The sequence below is a fragment of the Papio anubis genome, chromosome 11 (genome assembly GCF_008728515.1).
Source record: "Papio anubis isolate 15944 chromosome 11, Panubis1.0, whole genome shotgun sequence".
Classification (NCBI taxonomy): domain Eukaryota; kingdom Metazoa; phylum Chordata; class Mammalia; order Primates; family Cercopithecidae; genus Papio; species Papio anubis.
This window is the reverse complement of record NC_044986.1, coordinates 21,088,958-21,112,687: the sequence shown is the minus strand read 5'-3', so window position 1 is coordinate 21,112,687 and position 23,730 is coordinate 21,088,958. Positions and strand designations below refer to the sequence as shown.

The 23,730-nt window shown below is 42.9% G+C and overlaps 2 protein-coding genes across 2 annotated transcripts in view; one reads left to right on the top strand and one right to left on the bottom strand.

Moving 5' to 3' along the window:
• LOC101024595 (guanylate cyclase 2G-like) overlaps positions 1 to 23,730 on the bottom strand; it is a 128,752-nt gene that overhangs the window by 56,817 nt on the left and 48,205 nt on the right. The window lies entirely within an intron of this gene.
• Positions 562 to 23,412, top strand: TECTB (tectorin beta). Its single transcript, XM_031652589.1, has 10 exons — positions 562 to 2,310; positions 3,022 to 3,212; positions 4,558 to 4,700; positions 4,806 to 4,878; positions 11,960 to 12,063; positions 12,204 to 12,287; positions 16,301 to 16,463; positions 17,712 to 17,784; positions 20,485 to 20,517; positions 21,638 to 23,412. Exons 1-10 carry the CDS (start codon positions 2,235 to 2,237, stop codon positions 21,685 to 21,687), a joined length of 990 nt encoding a protein of 329 aa, XP_031508449.1. The 5' UTR covers positions 562 to 2,234; the 3' UTR covers positions 21,688 to 23,412.

The following is a 23,730-nucleotide window of genomic DNA, read 5'->3' as shown; positions in this document are numbered from 1 at the left end:
TGGTCCAGTATACCACAGGGGCTCAATAAATGCTTACTAAAAAAAGAGGGGGAAAGAAACACAGAGAATTCGTGCTAAGCCTCAGGAAAGAGGAACTCAGAGAATTCACACATATTTTCGAGATTCAAGTGTCTTTTTTCTGCTCAGGAATGAACTATGGAGAACAGTGGAAATATGCCAATGTTACTGTTCACAATAGCAAAGACTTGGAACCAACCCAAATGCCCATCAATGATAGGCTAGATAAAGAAAATGTGACACATATACACCATGGAATACTATGCAGCTGTAAAAAAGGATGAGTTCATGTCCTTTGTAGGGACATGAATGAAGCTGGAAACCATCATTCTCAGCAAACTATCACAAGAACAGAAAACCAAACACCACATGTTCTCACTCATAAGTGGGAGTTGAACAATGAGAACACATGGACACAAGGAGGGGAATATCACACACCGGGGCCTGTCGGTGGGTGGGGGGCTAGGGGAGGGAGAGCATTAGGAGAAATACCTAATGTAGATGACCGGTTGATGGGTGCAGCAACCACATGGCACGTGTATACCTATGTAACAAACCTGCACCTTCTGCACATGTATCCCACAACTTGAAGTATAATAATAATAAAAAAGAAACATGCTAATGTTTCCAGGCCACAATAAACTTGATCTTACTGTTTAAAAATTTTTTAACTACATTCTTTCTCTTCTCCCTTTCAGCTCATTTATTCATCGTCCATAAAGTATTTTGCATATGTGTTTTACAATACAGATATGCCTCCTGTTACATGAATCATAAATCTACAATCAGTCACTTTGTGGTGCATCTAAGGAAAGGAAAAGTAATTCATGGGACACATACATGTTACCGGAAACTGTTAGTTGTCTTTTCATGTAATCTACTTATTTATCTACTACTTACAGTTTACAAGAGCCTTCATATCATTGCTTTCCTACTCTGTAAGTTCAGCCCAGAACCACAGCCACCATTTTACACAGAAGGAAACAGAGTTACAGAAACTTTTAATGGCTTTCCACATGGCTCTTTCCTTCATTCTTTGACACTATCATTATAAAACCTCCCATCAATTTAACAATAGATTTTGAGGAAATAAGGAAACTGTACCGTATTACATATGCATATTGCTTATAAGATGCCTCCCAATGTTTTGAAACATTAAATGATATGCAATATCAATAATATATCTGAAACCTTCATGGGAGTAGCATGTTACCTGTTGTTTTCAGTGGGATCTTGTCGGGTGACTAAGGATTGAATTATAAGAGAGGCTTTCTAAGTTTCTTCTTCCAATGTCATTGCCCTGGGAGACTAATAAAGCTTTAGAAATCTCAAGGGTGTACAATTAAAAGTTGTTCTTCAGGATGAAGTTCAAGACACTAGAGTTTATTTTTTTTTTAATTAGAAGGAAAAATCCTTTAAAATGTTTATAGTCACACACAAACACACACACACATACATATATATATATAGTTATCAGGTGCAACAATGTTAAACCTGAATTTTCTTAAGTTCAAAGTTTAGTTCACCTACATAGAAAAATAAGAAAGTAGGAAATAAAGCAAAGAAAGCAAGACAAAAGAATTAAAATTGTCACCTGGAATTGTACAGAAGTAGTTTGCCTCCATTCAGAGTTATTTTGTGTACAAAGGGGGAAAAAATCAACTTTTCCTCCCAATCTTGGTTGCAGCAGTTAAAAAAAAAAGTTTTTCCAACTCTGTAAAGCAAAAGAAATTAGACTCAAGTAACTGAGCTTCCCATCGGATTACTCTGCAGGCCCCCCTTTTATTCCCCACACAGTGGATAATGCGTGCTCATTGTGACTTATCTGGAGCCAGTTTCTTTTACATCCTTGGGCTATATAAAGTCAAACTAGGACTGGGGCAGATTTGGGGAGCATCCAGCAGGCAGCCTCCACAGTCCGGAGAGAATGAAACAGTCGGGAACATGAACAACTCCATGTGTCATTGACTCTTCCAACGGTATGAGCTCCACTTTTTGCCTCTCAGTGCTAACAAGAAACAATTAGAAGTGACACAACATCGTTGATCTCCCTTGAAAATTTCCCCAGGACTATATGTGTGGCTTTGTTCTTCCCTTGATTTTAACTTTTCATTCATGTTTCTGACTTAGAATGATCGAGGCTCAGGCCCTGGAAGGACCGTAAAATTTGGCCAGCTTGGTTTGGACACCTGGCAAAGACCAGGTTCTGAGAAGCAATGGTGATGAAGGCCTTTGTCCTGTTGGCCATCTTTGCAGAAGCCTCTGCGAAATCATGCGCTCCAAATAAAGCAGGTACGTCCTCGCCACAGTCCATTTTCCTGGGAAGAAAAGTTTCCTTTTACAATGTTCAGCACTTCTGTGCTTGTTATAAAAATGCAATGACGGAGCCAAGTAGAAAAGTACTTAAGTCCCCCTACCACCATTATCAATCAGACTTTTCCCAGATGGAGCAAAAATGTATTGGATAAACTCAGATATTTTTTAAATTAGAGAATGCTTGCTGTATTTCACTCTCTTGCTTACACGCTCTCTCCCCACATCCCATTATATATATATATATAAAACATCTCCACTTGTTTTTCCATTCAACTACGGAATTTCTATCCTGTGCCCTAAATCAGTATTTCACAATATTATGCATGAAATTGACATTTAAAATGTTTAAGTTATGTGCTCATTGTGATGGAGATTTTAATATATATTTGTATATGTCTATTACATCCTATCTGTGGTTTCACAGATATATTCTTTAAAGTTCCAAATGGACTAATTTTAATTCCACGTTAAATGAGGTGCGGTCATTAAATAAATGCAGCAAAAACTATAGGAGTGACTCTCCAATGACTGAAGTTTGGGGAAAACGTTCGTCACAGCTGAATAGCAGGGAAGGTGTTTTTAACCCACTGCTTTTGCATGCTCAGGTGTAGCTGGAACCCACTGTTCTTTATGTAGGTTAGCATGATTACCATAACTGATTTTAAACTATACGTGTGCTCTTTCCAGATGTCATTCTTGTGTTTTGTTATCCCAAAACCATCATCACCAAAATCCCCGAGTGTCCCTATGGATGGGAAGTTCATCAGCTGGCCCTCGGCGGGCTGTGTTACAACGGGGTCCACGAAGGAGGTTACTACCAATTTGTGATCCCAGATTTATCACCTAAAAACAAGTCCTATTGTGGAACCCAGTCTGAGGTAAGACCAGGCCACACAGTGTAGAGTTGTTTAAGGTAAGGCAACTGGATCCAAGAATGAGATGTCCACCATCCGTCCTTGAAAGGATTCAGAATGTACCCACTTCCTTTTAAAGGTCAATCCTGATTCCCAAATATCCTGGAATGTGAGTGTTATTTAACATCTTATCTTCTGCCTAGTTTAGATAACTCTTTTGGCTTGACCCTTATCCTCCTAATTTGTTGCCAAAGCCAGTGAAGCTATCTTCTAGTAGAGCAAAGTACATTTCCCACTTTCAAGTTCTGAGCCTGTGCTCACAAGCTGCCATCCTTCCTGGATCGGATGGGTGAATGGATGAGCCATTCTCTGCCTAAGACCGTAAAGTGGTGATAAAGCGCATTTGGAAGGGCAGTTTAGGGAGTGACCAATGTATAACACAACTTCTAACTCCGTCTTGTGAAGTGCCCAGGATGGGGTATCATAAGATAATTATTAGGAAACAGATGCCCTCTTAACAAGTATCATATGACAGATGAGAAATCTGAGACTCCCCAATAAAGTCACTCGTTCAGGGCCACAGAGCCTGTAGGGGTGGAATCACGAAAGGAGGCTAGGTCTCCCAACCTCCCCACCAAGGTCTAGCATTCCTACTGCCCTACCTGCCAGAAGGCTGTGTATCTGTCCATCTCAGAGCATGAGAGCAAAGAGCTTCAAGGGCCAGCTCCTCTTTCTGAAGGCTTCACAAGGATTCAGTGATTTAATGGGAAGAGTCATGAGCATGATTAACAAGACGCCATGTCTTTGAGTATATCCTGGTGAACTAGAAATCATCTGTATGGTCTCAGGTCGGTCACTTTTCAAGTGGATGTTCAAGATCCCCTCTAGCTCTAATATTCTGTGATTTTAGAGCCCAACAAGTCAGAGGAAAGAGTCTCAGAAATCGTGTTTATAGTCAGAAGAAGGAAAGAGCAAAGAACCAGAAGGGAACATTCTAGAAACTGGAGATGGGTGAAGCATTCATTTAGGATACTTGGACAGGAGAAATGGATGAAGAGTTGACCTTGGGAAATAGAGATTCTTGAGCCAGTTCTTTTTGGTCAGAAGCCCAATGGGTACATGGAGATGTTAAAGCATACAACATCAACCTAGATTGTTTTTAAACACTCTTAGTTGAATAAACTAAGGAACCCTTTACAAAATTATCAGTTTACCCACAGACAAGAAGAGTTGATGCCACTGTCAGTGGCAGACATTCCTGTCTCCCCACTGGACTTGTTTCTGAGCCATCTTCCCACAGTTTTCCCAGAACCCTCATTCCCATAGCAGGGACACAGATTCATCCTGACTGTCTCCTTTCTTTGTCCAGTACAAGCCACCTATCTATCACTTCTACAATCACATCGTTTCCAATGACAGCACAGTGATTGTAAAAAACCAGCCTGTCAACTACTCCTTCTCCTGCACCTACCATTCCACCTACTTGGTGAACCAGGCTGCCTTTGACCAGAGGTAAGTTGCTGTGCGGCATGAAGGGCTGGCTGCCTCATGTGTGTGCTGCAGGTCCTATCAATCAGTGTGTTTCAGTCCTTATGCAAAATTCTCTCCCCTTTTCAGAGTGGCCACTGTTCATGTGAAGAACGGGAGCATGGGCACATTTGAAAGCCAATTGTCTCTCAACTTCTACACTGTAAGTAGCCTCCAGGTTCCCATTACTTCCCTGTGGCCTTTCTAGGAGATGGTGGGATGCTTCCTCGGTATTCAGTCTTCCTCAAGCTCTGTGCAGAGCCCCATTCTTAAATTCAAGTTGGAACATAAGCTTTGGTTTAGCTTTAAACTTCTTTAAAAACTAAGTGTCACAGAAAGTCAGATTCATAGACTGGATAGAAGAGCTGAAAGGTATAAGATATAAGCTATAAGACCAACCTTCCGGCCAGGCACAGTAGCTAATGCCTGTAATCCCAGCACTTTAGGAGGCTGAGGCAGGCGGATCATTCGAGGTCAGGAGATCAAGACCAGCCTGTCTAACATGGTGAAATCCCATCTCTACTAAAAAAAATACAAAAATTAGCCAGGTGTGGTGGCACGTGCTTGTAGTCCCAGCTACTCGGGAGCCTGGGGCAGGAGAATTACTTGAATCCGGGAGGTGGAGGTTGCAGTGAGCCAAGATGGCACCACAGCACTCCAGCCTGAGAAACAAGAGTGAAACTCTGCCTCAAAAAAAATAATAAAATAAAATAAAATAAAAACACCAACCTTCTGCAAAGATATAAGACCAACCTTTCCATTTTACAGATGAGAAAACTGAGGCAAGGTCAATAGACAATAAGACAGCCAATGTCTGATTCTTGGTCAAGATTAGTTTTCACTACAACCCACTCCAGAGATTTATATTTCAGATCTAGCTCTTAAAATTTTTGGCACAAGGTATTGAGGTTCCTGACTGGGACAGGGCTAAAGAGAAGGATTGGGGTCGGCCTCCGCTGCCTAATTCTTTTGTCTCTGAAGCCTTTCAAGTAGCGTTTCCTACTTGCTTAATTTAGGCAGGCTGCCTATGTTGACATAGAAGTTAAAGGCACACTTTGGTCTCTCTCAAAATAGAGTGCTCCAGAGAAACTAAATATGCAGTGGCCACTTGCCCAGCTGCCCTCCTCTTTAGAAGGGGTGCTTTGTTTCTTCAAACCTGTAGCTTGCATTGAGGACACATGCACACAGAGACACTGTCCCGGCAGACTAAAGGAAGATGTGGACAGAAATACAAACCTTTGCATAGAACATTAGAGCCAGAGGACCTCCTTGGAAGGGCTTCATGTCCAACCCATTCACTTCTCAAAGGAGAAATATCATACTACCTGTAACTCCATTAACTTTCAACTCTTTAAACTTGCTTAACCTGCTGCCTGGAAGCTATTAGCCCTGCTGAGCTCAGAAGGCGAGAGCTGTAAGGGATCCTAGAATAACCTAGTCTGTTTCACAGATGAGGACCAGAAGCCCAGAGAGAGGAAGGATTAGCCTGAGAGCCCACAGGTAGTTCAGAGCAGTGGCCAGTCTTGAACACAGATCTCCTAGATATGGTCACTTTGCTTACTGCAAAGGGAATGAAACTCATTTCAAGGCCCTTTGAAGACCTTGTGTCTAATTCTGTATTCAAAAATGTGATTCTTTTCATTAAAGAGGGCTCTCCACATTGTAAAAGTTTCAAGATTCCACAAAATCTAGATCTGCCCCTAGCCACATACCACTAGTGGTTAAGTACTGAGAAAAGGAATCCATACAGCCCTTGACCTATAATCGGGGGCTAAATACAGCATGGGCCACCAGGGTGATGATAAGGTGGTAAAACCGCTACAGTCACTGATGAAAGCCATCTGGAGAGGAAAATAGGCTTCCACGCACTGACAACAGTCTCAGGGGACTCCCTGATGACAGGCTGCCTTTGCTACTGAGTCCCTGTCTGGAAGTGAATAATTGTTGTTTTAACCGGACAAAATTATAGATATGATCCTATGAAGGTTTTACAGCAGTAGGCAACACGGAGACACCAGGATTGTCAAAAATCATCGCCCACCATCAGCCTTGTAGAGCTGAGCTTCAGGCATACACAAAACATCAAGTCTTAGAACTGGAATGAGCTTATGTTCTTTTAAAAATAATAATAATAATAAGAGACATGTCCTCAGCATCCTCCAGGCCATCCTCTGGGCTGCATAGACAGATAACGGGACACCCCCTTCAACAAGTATAAAACTAAGGGTCAAGCCTCCCCTGAGGCCCACCAAGACCCTTCTAGGACAAATAGGCCTCAGCAAAGAAGGGATTGTGCTGTCCTGACACTTTCGTACTGATTAATATTCCCGCCATGGGCTCAGTTCCCTATGCCTGACCCATGTGGTTGGTATTTTTTTCTCCTCCCTTCTTCCGCTTTCAGAGAATTCTTATGTGTTTCTGAAGCAACAACTGCTCCCTGCATATATTTCCATCAAATTACCAGAAAGAGAGCTGTGCCCTAGATAACACAATGGAATCAATGCACTGCTAATTGCTTAGGATCCTGAGAGCTTCAAATGCTGGGCTCTAAAGGCACCAGTTCTACTCAGCAGGCTTCCTCCTTCTTTTCTCTCCATCCCCCTCCCGCTCACTCTTGACAATATCCCATGGTTGGTATTCCTAGTGAAAAGTTATTTTGACCCTCAATACAAAATGAAGGAAGGTAGTTGGCTTACGGAAACACCCTAGTGCTGTGGTTAAGAAAATGGGCCTTCTCAACAGACCACTAGTTTAAAGCCTTGTTCCATCATTTACTAGTTGTGTGACTTTGGGCAAGTGAGTTAACCTCTCTGGGTTTCTATCTCTGCATTTGTTAAACAGGGATAATAATAGCACTTAACCCACTGGTTTGTTATAGGATTAAATGAGATAATCTTTCGGAAGCACTTAGCACAGTGCCTGGCACACGTTAAGTGCCCAAGAAAGTAGCCCTTCTCATCATTGTAGACTTTGACTCTATTTAAAGTGGAAACTCTGAGGGCTTCTAGCATTGTTACCTTTATAAGGCTGAACATCGATGTCAGTGTGGGATTATGTTGACTTTTATTCAGTCAAAACAGTACTGATCATTCCTCTTAGAGAGAGAGAAATGAAAAAGCTTAAGATGGAAAAAATGCAAGCAATAGAGGCCAAAATCATACACTCCAAGAGTCAAAACAAACCTCCAACGTGGTGAACCTCGGCTTTCCACCCAAAGCCCAAAACCCTTCTGCAAGATTGCTGTGGGGTGGCCTCCCTGCCTTTTCCAAAGACAATGATATTTGGGCCTTCCCATTTTAGATCAGCTCTGATATCTGACACCCTGAACTCTCGCGCATGTGTCCCGGTTCTGTCTTCTGAAATAATATCATATAATTATGTGGCTGACAGTCCTCCAAATATCTCCACCTTCTCCAAGCTAAACCTCTTGTCTCTGTTGGTGGTTCATTCACCATCCTAGTCACTCTTCTCTGAATATGATCCAGTTGCTCAGTACCTCTATTAAAAAATGAAGCCCAGAGTTGAAGTGTTATATTCTAGACTTTATTAGACCTGTGCAGGCCATCAAGGGTCAGAGGTGACCTTCTAGGTTTTGGAAGATTCCAGGAATGTGTCCTAGGAAAATAACTTTAGGGCAGTTTTTTTTTCACCACTATTTCACATGGAGCTTATAAGCAAAAGCAACTGCAAGATTTTTCCACATGAACTATTGTTAAGCCAGGTGTACTCATCCTTAACTTGTGACACCGGCTAGTTGTCACTCAATCGTTCGGTAAAGTAGTCCCCTCTTACCCACAGTTTTGCTTTTCATGGTTTCACTTACCCGTGGTCAACTGTGGTCCGAAAATATTAAATGGAAAATTCTAGAAATAAACAATTCTTAAGTTTTAAATTGCACACCTGTTCTGAGTAGCATGATGAAATCTTGCACCACTCGCTCTGTATTTCCTGGGATGTAAATCATCCCTTTGTCTAGAATATTCACACTCTAGACACTACCTATCTGTCAGTCACTCAGCAGCCAGATCTATGTTATCAGATCAAAAAAAAAGTAATATATATACGATTTGGTACTCTCTGCAGTTTCAGGCATCCACTGGGGATCTTGAAACATATCTCCTGTGGATAAAGGGAGGTTACTGGATCTGGAATAGGTTTCTAATTTTCACATTATAGAGAAGGTAGGAGAAAAATTATTCCAAGCATTGCCTGAGCTGCTGGATGAGAATATAGAGAACTCAATCATTAGTGTTCTATTTCAGAAATTGCATTAATGGTGCCAGCTCTGTTCTTCACTTTGTAACAGAACCAGGCAGGTTCTTCCATGAGGAGAGGTATTATTCCAATATTCTAACATTCTGCTGGCTGGTCCCTGGCAGAAAGAGTTGGGAGTAATACCTCTGACAGGCTTGGGGACTACATCAGGGTCCCCAGGTAAGTTCCCATATTTGAAAATGGCCTCTCAAAATATGACAAATCTCAGAACATAACAAGGAACATTAAAAACCACTGTAAATCTGCCACTTCAACCTGCATATTAAGCCAGTAGATCCCTTATGATTAAAAACATTATTATCCGATTATTGCAGCCATTTAAATGGTGCAGGGGCTGACAAATGGGAGGAAGCAACTGACTTCTAGGTGACTGAGTCAGGGAGCCCTTGCTGGACTTGCCATCAGTAAAATACTGTCAGAGGCACTAGGAAACTAAAGAGATTCTGAGTCCTCTTAGCAAAGTCTCTGTGCGTTTGACATGTGAGGGGTGAAGTCCATTTTATTTTGTTTTTGTTTTTTTTATCTTTATTTGTTATTTTTATTTTAAGTTTAGGGGTACATGTGCAGGTTTGTTACATCAGTAAACGTGTGTCATGGTGATTTGCTGCACCTTAAACGTGTGTCATGGTGATTTGCTGCACCTATCAACCCATCACTGAGGTATTGAGCCCAGCATGCATTAGCTATTTTTCCAAATGCTCTCCCTCCCCCAACCCCACCTGCCAACAGGCCCCAGTGTGTGTTGTTCCCCTGCCTGCGTCCATGTGTTCTCATTGTTCAGCTCCCACTTATAAGTGAGAACATGCACTGTTCCTGTGTTAGTTTGCTGAGGATAATGGCTTCTAACTCCATCCATGTCTTTGCAAAGGACAAGAAAGACCATTTGACCCAGCAATCCCTTTACTGGGCATATACCCAAAGGAATATAAATCATTCTATTACAAAGATACATGCAACCCAAAGGAATATTAATCATTCTATTACAAAGATACATGCCTGCATATGTTCATTGCAACACTATTCACAATAGCAAAGCCATGGAATCAACCCAAATGCCCATCAATGATAGACTAGATAAAGAAAATGTGGTATGTATACACCATGGAATACTATAAAGTCCATTTAAACTAAACATCCTTGCTGAAATCCGTTCCTCCTGCCACTGTCTACCTATTGCAGTTCTGCAAATCTCCAGGTCTATGAAACTCAATCTTTCAAACAGTAACCTGGTCTAAGCTTTATTCCTCTATTACATAAAGTCACAAAGGTTATGCCCATTTTGCATAGGAAGAAACTGAGGCCTGAAAGGCTGACTTGCCTATAGTGTGTCCCAAGTTAGCAGTGGGAGCTCGGATTAGCCCAGCATCCCTGCCCTTCCATGGTAATGCTTTTGTCTCTGAAAGCTAATCCACAGAGCAGTTCAAGATTGTTACTAGAATTGAATGAACTCAAGACTAAGAGAATGGAGAAATCAGCCTCCTTTGAGTAAGTCAAACAGAAACACTGCTGTTACTCCTAACAGCTCACCCAGCATGTCTTGATGAGAATGGTAGGCAAATATCACATATGCCAGGCCAGTGATCAGCACCTGCTGTTCCTGTGCTCAAATCATGGTGTTGACTCCTTATTGCCCCACTGCACTCAGACTGTAAGATCCAGTGTTTAGTTTTTTGAGGTGTTTTTTTTTAGAGTCTCACTCTGTCACCCAGGCTGGAGTGCAATGGTGCAATCTTGGCTCATGGCAACCTCCACCTCCCAGGTTCAGGAGCTCTTCCTGCCTCAACCTCCAGAGTAGCTGGGACTACAGGGATTACAGATGCCTGCCACCACACCCAGTTAATTTTTGTATTTTTAATAGGGACGGGGTTTTGTCATGTTGGCCAGGCTAGTCTCGAACTTGTGGCCTCAAGTGATCTGCTTGCCTCGGCCTTCCAAAGTGCTGGGACTACAAGTGTGAGCCACAGTGCCCAGCCAGCCCCAGTCTTCTTGATCAGTCCCCATAACTTCTCTAACCTCACCCAAGCCCCGCTCCCCACTCTCCACCCTCCTGACTCACTTACTTACTCCAGCCACACTGGCCTCCTTGCTGTGCTGCCAGCCACACTCCTGCCCCAGGGCCTTTGTCCTGACTCAAGCATTCTTCCATGGATGGCCACATGGCCCCAATCTTCACTTCCTCCAAATCTTGCTCAAATGTCACATCTTCAGTGAGGCCTCCCCAACCACTGTATTTAAAACTGCAACCTGCCTTTCCTCATACTCCTGATCTTCCTTATCCTTTTCTGCATATTTTGCACCTTTTCTAGATAATGTCCTATGGTCTAGAGTTGCATATTATATCATTTACTTACTTATTGTTTGTCTCCTCTGCTAGAATATGCCAGATCATTGGAGGCAGATACCTTTGCTTTGTTCGCTAACAAAATCCTGACATAGAGTCCATCCCAATATACAGAACAGTGCCCAATATGTAGTAGTTGATCAATCCATTGTGGCTGTGATTGTTATTGTTGATGATTGTACTGGGAATCAGATCCTACACTTCCCAACCCACGCTGAAATCTGCTCAGGCAAAAAGTAGAAACAAGTGAGGGCAGAGCGGGGTGTTGTATGTGCTCGGTCCCTGTGTCCTTGGGCAATTCAGTATAACACAGTGCCTTAATATCCCTGAATTTCACTTGTTTCCCATTAGTCAAATTTCACTGGCGTAAATGAGACATACGGTGTGTGCCTCACCATAATGAGAAAATCTAGAATACATGATTATATGACGTCCTCATCCCTTCTAAGACGGCAGAGCATCCTAAAAGACAGAGTTTCTCTGCTCCTGGAGGATCGCTCTGTGGTCTCACGTGCTTCTGTCTTTGGGTTGATTCTAATCCCCACCCCATCCCAATTCATCTGCTCCTGGCAGACCCAGCTGCTCAATCTGAATGGTCATAATGCCCAGTGTCAATTTCCTTCCAAAGAATGCCAAGTTCTCCATCAAGAAAGAAGCTCCCTTTGTCCTGGAGACATCCGAAATCGGTTCAGACCTCTTTGCAGGAGTAGAAGCCAAAGGGTTAAGCATTAGGTAAGTACATTTCCTCCAAGTTTATATGTTTAAATGCAAAGAAATAAAAAAAAGACTAGCTGACATACTTTTTAATCATCAGATATTTGCAGGCATAAGATTCTCTGTTTCAAAGTGATGCCATTTTGTTTTATTTCCAGGTTTAAAGTGGTCTTGAACAGCTGTTGGGCCACCCCCTCGGCTGACTTCATGTATCCCTTGCAGTGGCAGCTGATCAACAAGGGGTAGGTACACTGTCTAGAGACAGGGCTGAGCGGTGGAACCGGGCATTTATCGGGCTACTTTGCTCTGGCGTGGCAAAGCTTGGGAGGAAGAGGTGAAGCCTGCTGGAGTTACATCAGTGACATCCTCTGTGGTTCCAGGCAAAGGACAAATACTAAGAAGCAGGACATAGTGCATCCTAGGGACTAGATACTGTTCTGAGAGCTTTATCTTGTATCAACTTCTTTAAGCCTTACAACAAGGAAGGTAGTTTTCCTATCATCCTCATTTTACAGATGAGGATACTGAGGCACAAGAGAGGGTAAGGTCTCATAGTAAACGTGTGTGTGTGCGTGTACGTGTGCATGTGTGTATGTGTGCAAGAGGAAGTGAGCAGGCTGAATTCAAATCCAATTATTCTGACAACAGAACCATGGTGATGATGACTAAATTAAATAATCCATATCGAAAGCTTAGCCAATGGTACCTGCTAGAGAGTCCAACCATTTTAAATAAGATCATTGTTTTTATTACTAATTAGGTAGATAGCCAGGAGCTCTTACAATCTGGAGTAAAGCACTAAAGTAGTACTAGAAGTGCGCCCTAGAAAAGCAATGCCGGAAGTCACACACGGGATGGTTTAGAAACATGCATGGAAGGGAGAAAGACCAGATTACAGGCCCTGGCAGCTATTGTGCAAGAGCGATAAGACATGAACTGCTATTGTAGCCAAGCGAATGAAACAAGGTAATAAAAAGTAGGGAGACGCTTCTACAGGAATGAGAAAATGTAGGAACAAATCAGATAGGAGGTGGAGGAAAGGACAGTGTGAGAAACATGGGGAGTAATGGGAAAAAATGGCTTTGTGTTCTTAAATCTCTGGACTACGAAGCTGAGGAAGAGTGTTTGGATTTGGCTGTTGGAGAAGGAGGTTTTTGGATAAGGAAATATGATTCTCGCTGAATTCACCAACAGACATGTTAAGCTTCAAATGATGATTGCCCAGAAGTACTTAGAATTCCACTGGAAATCAGAGGAGAGACAGAGCTAGACAAGAGATGTGGACATCATGCACATAATTAGCAGTAAACAAAGAAGAGAACATTCTCTAAACACAGCACATAACAGACCAATGTGCCTGTGTTATTCTCAGAACCCATCAGGCCAAGGACAAATTAATGTCAAGGATAAAGATAATTAGATAACTAAAGTGGAGCTATTTTGAACCTGTATTTTTATTTAGCAAACACTTACACAGCTCTTACAATATACCAAATATTGTTCTAGGTAGGTGTATTACAAATATTAATTTATCTAAATGTCATTAATTAAATCCTCTATAAAGTAGATAGTACAATAATCATTATTTTATAGAGGAGAAAACTGAGGCACAGGTCCAGAAACGTGCCCGAGATATGGAGCTAGTAAGGAGAAGGCCTGGGATTCGTACTCAGTCAGTGTTACCTCCCGAGTGGCCTGGACAGGACAGGCTGGCCGAGGCACGTCTACGCAGCCCAGCAATGCCTCCTGTAGAGATGGCAGCTTAATTTGGGTGTTTACCTCACATCTGCCATTGAGTGATTCAATTCATTTAGCCTCTGTTAGCAATGGTGCAATTAAATGACTTCAGGAATTCTGAAATAACTTATTGACCTGCAGGGACCTGAAATTGCTATCAGGCACTGGGAACCTCTCTCAGGCAGTGGTGACACTAGGCAAAGGCTTCTGCCACCCCTGGAATCATCTCTCTGCAGGGAGTTCTAGTGCTGTTGTTCCCATCTGGCAGATGTGCAAGATGGCTGAAAAAGGGATGCCTGTGGCCTTGGGTGGTCTGCACAACTGTCCTCGAGCTCTAGTGTACACACAAACTGCCTAGGGTGCTATTACATATGCAGGTGCACTGTAAACCTACTGGATCAGGACTCTGGGGAAACCCAGGGAATCTACATTTCAGCATAGCCAGATGTAAGACATCCCGATCATTTCTACATTCTTCCTAATTGACATGGCACCTCAAAGTTGGAGATACATGCACAAAGTTCAGTGTCAAAGGGGAGAATGGAAAAGTCCACTCCCACAATCTCCAGATGATTTTTGCTCACACTGGGCCCCTTTGGAAAAAAACCCAGTTTACAAAAGTTCCTGGAGAGATGGTAGGAGATATATCATCAGGAATTTCCCTGTACACATGGATGCCCTGAAAGCAGCGTACTTATCTCAAAGAGCAATCCGACATGGGAAAGGAGGCTCGTGCAGAGAGGGCATAAAAGCCTCCTATGGGCTTCCACCATCTAGAGGCAGCTGCCACTGAAATGTGGGTACTGCAGCTGGTGCCAAGAAGCAGCAGTGCCAAGGCATCTAGACCTGCCTATTTTTTGCCTCCTCCCCACCCCCTGACAAAGCTCTGCTTACATTATTTTCCACTGGTTGACACCATGCCTGGGGCACTCTGGCTGCAAAGAGCTATTTTAAGAACTCCCATCTTGAGTTCATATGAGGATCTCGGGTTTATTGACAAAATGATCCTACAGAAGTATTGTTTCACAACTTGGAAAATGCCACAGTTTCATCACTGTACAGAGCCCACCACACACAGACCCAGCTCTGACCCCTGGTCCAGATAAAAACGTACGGCATTCCCTCACTTTACTCCCTCACTCTCACACTTGACTTCCTTAGCTCCTGGCTTTAGCTTGGCCCCCTGTTGTCTGTTTCTGAGGGAATGGGGGTGGGGTAGAAAACGTCGTGAAGGTTCCCTGAGGTAACTGGACCACTCTCTGGCATGTGTGCCGAGTTTACAATACAGGAAGAAAGATGCTTCAGCGTCGCATTAATCTGGGGCTTGCTGTGGTGCTGTTCAGTGGTCTGACGCTTTCGATACACAGACCTTTTCCTGCAGAGGGACAGACACTGGTACCTCTTGTTAACTGCAGATAACAAACCCCCACAATGGTGTGGGCTTCTCTGTACAATCCCAAGAATGATTGTGTCTGTTTCCAATACCTAGTTAAAGGAATGGCACTTAGGTAATCAGTCTTTGTTAAATGAAAAAGTATGTTTGCTGAAACCAAGATTTCTTAATGTTGGCACCTTGACATTTGGGGTGGGACCATTCTCTATTGTGGGGGCTGCGCTGTGCACTGTAGGATGTTCAGCAGCAGCCCTTGTCTCTGCCCACTCACTAGATGCCAGCAGCACTTCCCCTAGTCTGGATAATCACAGTGCCAAATGTCCCCTGGGGCACAAAGTGGACCCCCAAGTGAGAACCACCAGCTTAAACAAACGTCCATCTGTGTCATTTTTTTAACTGAATTATTACCTTTGAGACTTTGGAATATTATACAAATATCATATTCTCATTATAGAGAATTTGGAAAAACACATGAAAATACAAAGAAGAAAACCAAAAATGTCTGTAATTTTATCACTTTGTATCAGCCTGTGTTAACATTTAGATGGTATCCTTCAGTCATTATTTCTGTACTTATATTAAAAACGTGACCACATTTTTACAAAGGTAACTATGTAGATATATATATAATTTAAATAATATACCATAAATACAAATTTTCAATGCAAAACCTCACAGTTCACACACAGAAATGTGTTGGGTGTGACTTGAGCTTAGGCAGCTGTGGCAACAGGGGCAATGCTGCTCCTGGTGCCATTGTCCTTACTTTGTATATCCCTCAAGGGCTGGACATATACTTTGTATATCCCTCAAGGCTGGACATATTTATCTCCTAGGGATTTGCTTTCTTTGGGACACAGGTACAACTTACTAAAAGTGTAGCTCTTATAAGTCACTCCCCTCCCATTGTACCTTGTCTGTAGAATGCGGACAGTCATACCCACTTCCTAGCTCATCAACTTGACCTCACAGTTGTGAGGATCAAGTGAGGTGCTGCTAATCAAAATGCCCGGGAAGGTTAGAGGCCATATAACCACCTCAGGAGCCTTGTATGTAAATTGCTCAGCAGCTCTTGCTGGAGTTCCAGGAGGTGACAGTTCACTCTTCTTCCCCCATCTGCCTCAGCTGCCCCACGGATGAAACCGTCCTCGTGCATGAGAATGGGAAAGATCACAGGGCAACCTTCCAATTCAATGCTTTCCGGTTCCAGAACATCCCCAAACTCTCCAAGGTGTGGTTACACTGTGAGACGTTCATCTGCGACAGTGAGAAACTCTCCTGCCCAGTGGTGAGCTGTCTCTCTCCAGAGGAAAATGTTACCCAAAGGGCACCAGAATTGGAGGAGCTGGAGTTTAAGCGGGGAAATCATAACCAGGCCAGGGCAGCTGTGTGCCAAGGGCATCTGGAGGAAATGGCACTGAGTGTAAGGGCAGATGCTCGTGGGGGCAGATGCTCTGGACCCTATCCGCCCTGCCTCCAACAACCCGCATGGTCTGGCATGTGTCACCTAACCTGCCGGGACCTGCTTTCTCATCCTTAAGTAGAGTGTGATCAGTAATGATGGCCCTTCCCTCATCAGAGAGCAGTGTCGGTAAATGAAAGTGATAACAGACATGGAAATACTTTGAAGAAGTGAAAAGGGCAAGGGAAATTCAAGGTCTAGGTGGCAGGGACAGGCTGTGGGCATAACTCAAAGGGTGAGTGCTTTTAGTCTTGACTGCACAGCCCGAGGGTTCACCTCTGTGACTTCAGAGAGATGCTGTAGAAAATTCCGACACTGGGTCATGGCTGATTTGACCCTTGTGACCTGACAGGCTGTGCTTTAACAAGCCAGCAGTCATCCTGGTGCTCACTCAAACCTGAGAACCACCACTTAGACACGGACAGACATGCCAAATCTCAAACTGTTCTCCTTTCTGGTCTCTTTCAACTGGAGACCTCGGTGTTTCCAAAGAGGCTGCTACCCACATAGCCTATAGTAACCAACAAAAATAAGGTCATAATCTCTATTGCTATTGATTCATTTGGCCAGAAAATGGTTCTTTATGAGCACAAATAGCAAAAGGGAAAGAAACCAGAGAGTGCAGAGCCAGGGAGAGGATGGGGGAGACACTGTACAGTTGATCAAAGGATAAGTATCGGTGCCATATTTTTAAAAAGAAAGAAACGAAAATGAACCAGAATACATTTGCAAGTGTCCGTTTCTGTAATTATAGTGGCGAGAGTGATAGTAAGTAAAAGCCTTATCAAAGGAAACGGTATCAATCCCTTCCACACTCAATGACCTCTTCCAGCAGGATTCCCTCTGGCTTGAAGAGTTAACAAAGTAAAGCTTTCTTTTTGAATTCAAGTTGGAGAAGGGATGAACAGTGTCTCTCTTTTTGAAAAAAGTAACTCATATCTGTTGACCGGGGAATTGTGGCTCCATCCCATTTGTGACCTTTTTAAAATGTCTTTTCTTTCTCTTTTCTCCCCTTTGCTCACTCGTCATCCCACCTTCCCCGCTTCTCTCCCCTCTGCCTCTCTGGGTCTTCAGACCTGCGATAAAAGGAAGCGCCTCCTGCGAGACCAGACCGGGGGAGTCCTGGTCGTGGAGCTCTCCCTGCGGAGTAAGCGTCTCTGTTTTCCAAACGGTTGAGTTCACTCTGGGCTGCATCCACAGGCACAGCCGGTTTGAGCATTTTTACTGAATTGCCAAACCAGTTGTGCCTGTGGGCACAACCTTTGTCTGCTCCTGGAGTCTTCTAGCCAGGGGTGGGGAACAGCTCAAGCCAAACGAAGGAGTTGAGGTTTGTTATCTACTCTGGAAGTTCTATCTGCACCCTAAATTCAAATACCCCCAAGAAATAAGGAAGTGTTGAGCTTCCAAACAGAGCATGCAGTGAACAATAATAATAGAAAATGAGATGTCATGGGGCCGGGCACGGTGGCTCACGCCTGTAATCCCAGGACTTTGGGAGGCCAAGGTGGGTGGATCACTTGAGGTCAGGAGTTCGAGACCAGCCTGACCAACATGGTGAAACCCCATCTCTACTAAAAATACAAAATTACCTGGGCTTGGTGGGGGCATGCCTGTAATCCCAACTATCAGGAGGCTGAGGCAGGAGAATCGCTTGAATCTGGGTGGCAGAGATTGCAGTGAGCTGAGATCACCACTGCACTCCAGCCTGGGCAGCAAGAATGAAACTCCGTCTCAAAAAAAAGAAAAGAACGAAAGAACGACAGAGAGAGGAAAGAAAGAAAGAAAAAGAAGAAAGAAAGAGAGAAAGAAAGAAAAGGAAAGGAAAGGAAAGGAAGAAAGGAAGAAAGAAAGAAAGAAAGAAAGAAAGAAAGAAAGAAAGAAAGAGAAAGAAAGAAAGAAAGACAGACGGAAAGAGGGCGGGAGGGAAGGAAGGAAGGAAAAGAAAAAGAAAGAAAGAAGAAAGAAAAAGAAAAAAAAGAAGGAAGGAAGGAAGGAAGGAAAGAAAGAAAGAAAGGAAGGAAAGAAGGAAGGAAGGAAGGAAGGAAGGAAGGAAGGAAAGAAAGAAAGGGAGAAAATATGTCATGAGAATGTCATGGGCACGTCAAAAAACCTTTACTGAGTACCCAGCACTATCTGGCCTGAGCAGGGTGCTAGGATTTCAGAAATAAATGTGACCTACGCAAGCCCTGTCCTCAAGGGATTTACTGTCTAGCAAGGAGAGAGATGTTAGACACTAAGGGAAAGAGAAATTACTGTTAAGGGGGTGACAGTGGGCTGGTGCCATGGTTGCACAGTTGATCATCACTAATGTGAAAATCCAAAATCCGAATGCTCCCAAATCTGAAACTTTTTGAGCACCCACATGATGCTCGAAGGTCATAGTCACAGGAAATGCTCATTGTAGCATTTTAGATTTCAGATTCAAGGTTTTCAAGTTAGGGATGTTCAACCAGTATACTGCAAAGATTCAAAAAAAAAAAAAAAAATCTGAAATCTGAAACACTTCTGGTCCCAAACATTCTGGATAAGGGATATTCATCCTGAACAGAGCAAAGGGATTCAACCTAGTGCAGGGCTTTGCAGAAGAGCTCTGCTGACAATCTCCAAGTGAGACCCGAAGGATAGTGTGACATGAAGGGTGGGCAAAACCTGTGGGAAGGCAGGAAGCAGTAGTGGCTCTATCTTAGAGGACAGTCACCAAGCTAAGGCCAAGGGCCAAGGGCCAAGGCCCAGGTGCCACCTGGTTTTGTAGCCTGCAAATTAAGAACAGTTTTCACATTTTTATATGGTTCAAAAACAGAATCAAAACAACAATATTTCGTGACATGTAAAAATTATATGAAATTCAGGGCCAGGCTTGGTGGCTCATGCCTGTAATCCCAGCACTTTGGGAGGCCAAGGCAGGTGGATCACCTGAGGTCAGGAGTTCAAGACCCAGCCTGGCCAACATGGCAAAACCATGTCCCTACTAAAATACAAAAAGTAGCCGGGAGTGGTGGTGCACACCTGTAGTCCCAGCTACATGGGAGACTGAGGCCAGAGAATCACGTGAACCTGGGAGGCGGAGGTTGCAGTGAACAGAGATCATGCTACTACACTCCAGCCTAGGCAACAAGAGTGAAACTCTGTCTCAAAAAAAAAAAAAAATTATATGAAGTTCAAGTTTCAGTGCCTTTAAAGAAAGTTTTATTAGAACACAGCAACACTCGTTCACGTAGATACTATCTACAGCTGCGCACTGCAACTACAGGGTGAATTTGTGGCAGCAGAGATGGTATGGCCTGCAAAGCTGACAATCTTTACTATCTGGTTCTTTTCAGAAAGCTTACCAACCCCTGCCTTGGAGAGAAAGTATTGTGAGATGAAACTTTGTAAACCCCCAGTATAAACTGTCTGAAAGGCAACGGAGCACCTGATGGTTTAATCAAGGGAGGATTGTGGTCAGGTTTTGTGTTTTACTTATTTATTTATTATTTATTTATTTACTTATTTATTTTTTGAGACTGAGTTTCGCTCTGTTGCCCAGGTTGGAGTGCAATGGTGTGATCTCAGCTTCAAGCAATTCTCCTGACTCAGCCTCCTGAGTAGATGGGATTATAGGCACGTGCCACCCCACCCGGTTCATTTTTGTATTTTTGGTAGAGACAGGGTTTCATCATGTTGCCCAGGCTGGTCTCAAACTCCCAGCCTCAAGTGATCCGCCCACCTCGGCTTCCCAAAGTGCTGGGATTACAGGTGTGAGCCACCGCCCCCAGCCAGGTTTTGTTTTAGAAATATCACTCTGAGACTTCTCCTTTCCATGATCTTTTCTTAAACTTTCTGCATTCTCTCTCTTTACTCACTACAGGCAGGGGATTTTCCAGTCTCTATAGCTTCTCAGGTAAGGAAAAGAGACACTTCTGGGATTTCGTGGGGCTGTGCTGTTAAAAGGCAGTAAGTATTTTAAGAGAAGCTTAACTTTGGCCCCAGCAAAACTTTTAAGGATTGAAAATTATAGTTTAAAGCACACCCGAGTGGGGCAGAGGGGGCGAGATCAAGAGGTCTCCCTCTGACCAGCCCCTGAACTCTGAAGAGAGGGAGGAACTGAAGGTAAATTGGATGAAGCAGAACTGGACCTCACTTCCCTGTCTCAGTAAAGCCATCCCCAGATGGCTTCCCTTGGGTTCCAACATTTGGAGAACAAGATTTTCAGTGATCTGTTCATTCAACAAATATTTGGATTCCTGTTACGGCTCTGTCTTTCATTAACTGAGTGACCTTGGGCAATGACCTCACCCCTCCATACCCCAGTTTCCTCTGTGGAATTGGGCTAATAATTGCCCCTGTCTACATGGCTGTGGTATAGATATTTAATTACAGCTAAGGGCACTGAACAATGCTCAGCAAACAGCAAATACCAGTGAGGGTGAGCCATGATCATGATGACTGTACCAGGAGCTGGTCTTATGGCTACTGCCGTGAACAAGACAGACAAAGCCTCTTCCTTTGCTAGTATGTGCAAAGTATTTGGGGTGCGATGGGGGACGTGATTTAGAGAGCGGCCAGGGAAGCCCCTTAGAGGAAGAAACATTTCAGCTAAGACCCAAGATCTCACCTGAATAAGAAGGAAGCAACTACATGAGGAGATGGGGTAAGACAGTTCATTTATTCATAATCTCACAGCCAGATTTTGCTCTCATCATTACAGGAAAATCATGTAAATCAACTTCTAAAACTCCAGTCCTAGATTCTCATCATTTTTAAGTTCTATAGTGAAAGCCCTAGAGTACAATGCACCATCACTGATTTCTATTTGTCAGAGGTCCACAACCTAGGTTTATCTGTCAGGTTCTTTGAACTGATAAATGTGAGCTACAGAATCCCCAAGAGATGAACAAAATCGACTTTGTCTAAAATGTATGGAATTTTAGGAAGACCCCTGAGTTGACTCTTGTTAATTCTTTTGTTAACCCTTTCAGAACTGTCTCTGAGTGCCATCTCCCTCCCCTTCTGGTCCACAGATGTTCTCCACCACCTCATCATGATGTTGGGGATTTGTGCCACGTTGTAGGAGTTAGCCAGGCAACTGCCGCTCCTCCACCCACAATCATCCTCAGCAAATGACAAACACATTTATTGTGCTGCCGAAAAGAACTAACAGAAGACCACATTGTTGGGGAGCAGAGAATAGCACTTTGCCAAATATGCGCTCCAATCATTTCTGTGAATTTGGTGATGCTTTCTTCTTTCTAAGAAAAAGTTAGATTACTTCCTAAAAACTTAGATTATTCCCTTAGATCTCACAGTCCTTCTAAAGCTGCGGGAGAAGTCTCCTTTCTCCATACTCAAGTCAGGGCTGCAGTGAATTCCTTTGAAAGCTATTCTAACTTTAAAAGGTTAGCATACCCAACCAAGTACCGCTGAGCATTTTGAAGAGAATATAGGGTGCAACTACAAAGTCAACGCTAAATACAGAACACATATTAATAGCTGACTTTGCCGAAAAGGGGCTTTGTCATTGAGGCAGTATCATTCTACCTAAGGACCAGAGCTGAGCTCCCAGGCAGGGGGTTCCAACCTTTCAACTGATGACGTGGGAGATGATGTGGGAATCAGAGTGGAATACAATAGTTTCGCTCAAACCTAATGATATAAAGGAAATGGATTCTTGAAAACGCCTAGTACTGACCTAATTTGTATGTATTATACCATTTGTTAAATATATAAACATGATATAGGTATAAACTCTGTTTTTATAGCAGATGTATACTTCTAAAGTCAAAATAAAATTACAAATTAAATAGGAATGTTTGCAAAAAGAATAACCACAAGAAGAATACAACTCACATTAATTTAACCTAATAACATGGCATTGCCCCAGTGAAACCGCTGCTGGAAACATGACTATAAAGTGACTCCAACGACACAGGGGTTGTGAGTTTGGTGACTCAATCCTACAAATAAATGCCTTGTGACACTCAATGCTATTTTTCTCTATTTGCTCTACTAAAAAGTTTTCATTTGTAAGAAATGGTCTGATCTCATTTAGCTTTCACTTAAACATCGAAGCTTACATCTGGTTTTGTCTCATTCACTTACGATGATTAGAATGAAGCTAACACAAAATCAGAAACACAAATGCAAATGTGGCCAATGAAATTATGCAGTAGCACATCTTGGTAACTGGCCACCCCAGTGATCCAGAATATGCCCATAAAAATGATTTACATTGTCAACAAAATACAAACTGAAATTCTGGTAGAGAATTGGCTGGACTGTGATAGGAAAAGGCAGAGTTCTAAGTTCTTAGTTATGTAAAGACTTAATTAGGAGGCTTATAATTTGAAAACAACACATGCATTTGTCTCTCTGTATTTAATGTATTTGAGAAGTTTTGCAATCTTCAGTTTGATGATTCTTTTACAACTTGTGTTAGTGAACTCAGAAATTAAGCTAGTTATGAAATATCCAGATACATGAAGTATATGTTTGTTGAGTAATAGGCTAGAGTAAAATGACTCAGTCTAGTCTAGATTTGGTCCCTAAGCTGGAGTTCCAACGAGTTTAGGATCTCTTCTTTCTGTAAATTCAGATTTTTTGTAGTCAGGAAAAACAGAAGACATATTTTATTGGTTCTAGAAGAAAACTCTTAAATAGCATACTCATAGCCATGTTCAAATCCTTTGCTGTCAGAATAAACCAATGTTCTATTAGTTTTGCTGTATTTCATCATTGTGTTTTATGATCTTGTATGTCTACCTGGTGCTATGGAATAAATAAAATGCCTTAAAATAAATAACCTATGACTATAGTTTACAGTGTTAATATATCATGTTGATAGCTAATTCCCCAATTCTCCCAGGGGTTTCTACAACTAGAACTTCTTAGACTCGCATGTATGCCACAGACTTTTTTTTTTTTTTTTTTTTGAGATGGAGCCTAGCTCTGTCACCCAGGCTGGAGTGCAGTGGCATGATCTCAGCTCACTGCAAGCTCCATCTCCCGGGTTCACGCCATTCTCCTGCCTCAGCTTCCAGAGTAGCTGGGACTACAGGCGCCCGCCACCACACCCAGCTGATTTTTTGTATTTTTAGTAGAGACAGGGTTTCACCGT

Excerpts from the sequence above, each read along its gene's own strand:
- TECTB (XM_031652589.1), top strand. The coding sequence starts at position 2,235 with ATGGTGATGAAGGCCTTTGTCCTGTTGGCCATCTTTGCAGAAGCCTCT. Across the intron at positions 3,213-4,557 it reads ATTGTGGAACCCAGTCTGAG|TACAAGCCACCTATCTATCA; the intron begins GTAAGACCAGGC and ends TTCTTTGTCCAG. Across the intron at positions 17,785-20,484 it reads CGTGGAGCTCTCCCTGCGGA|GCAGGGGATTTTCCAGTCTC; the intron begins GTAAGCGTCTCT and ends TACTCACTACAG.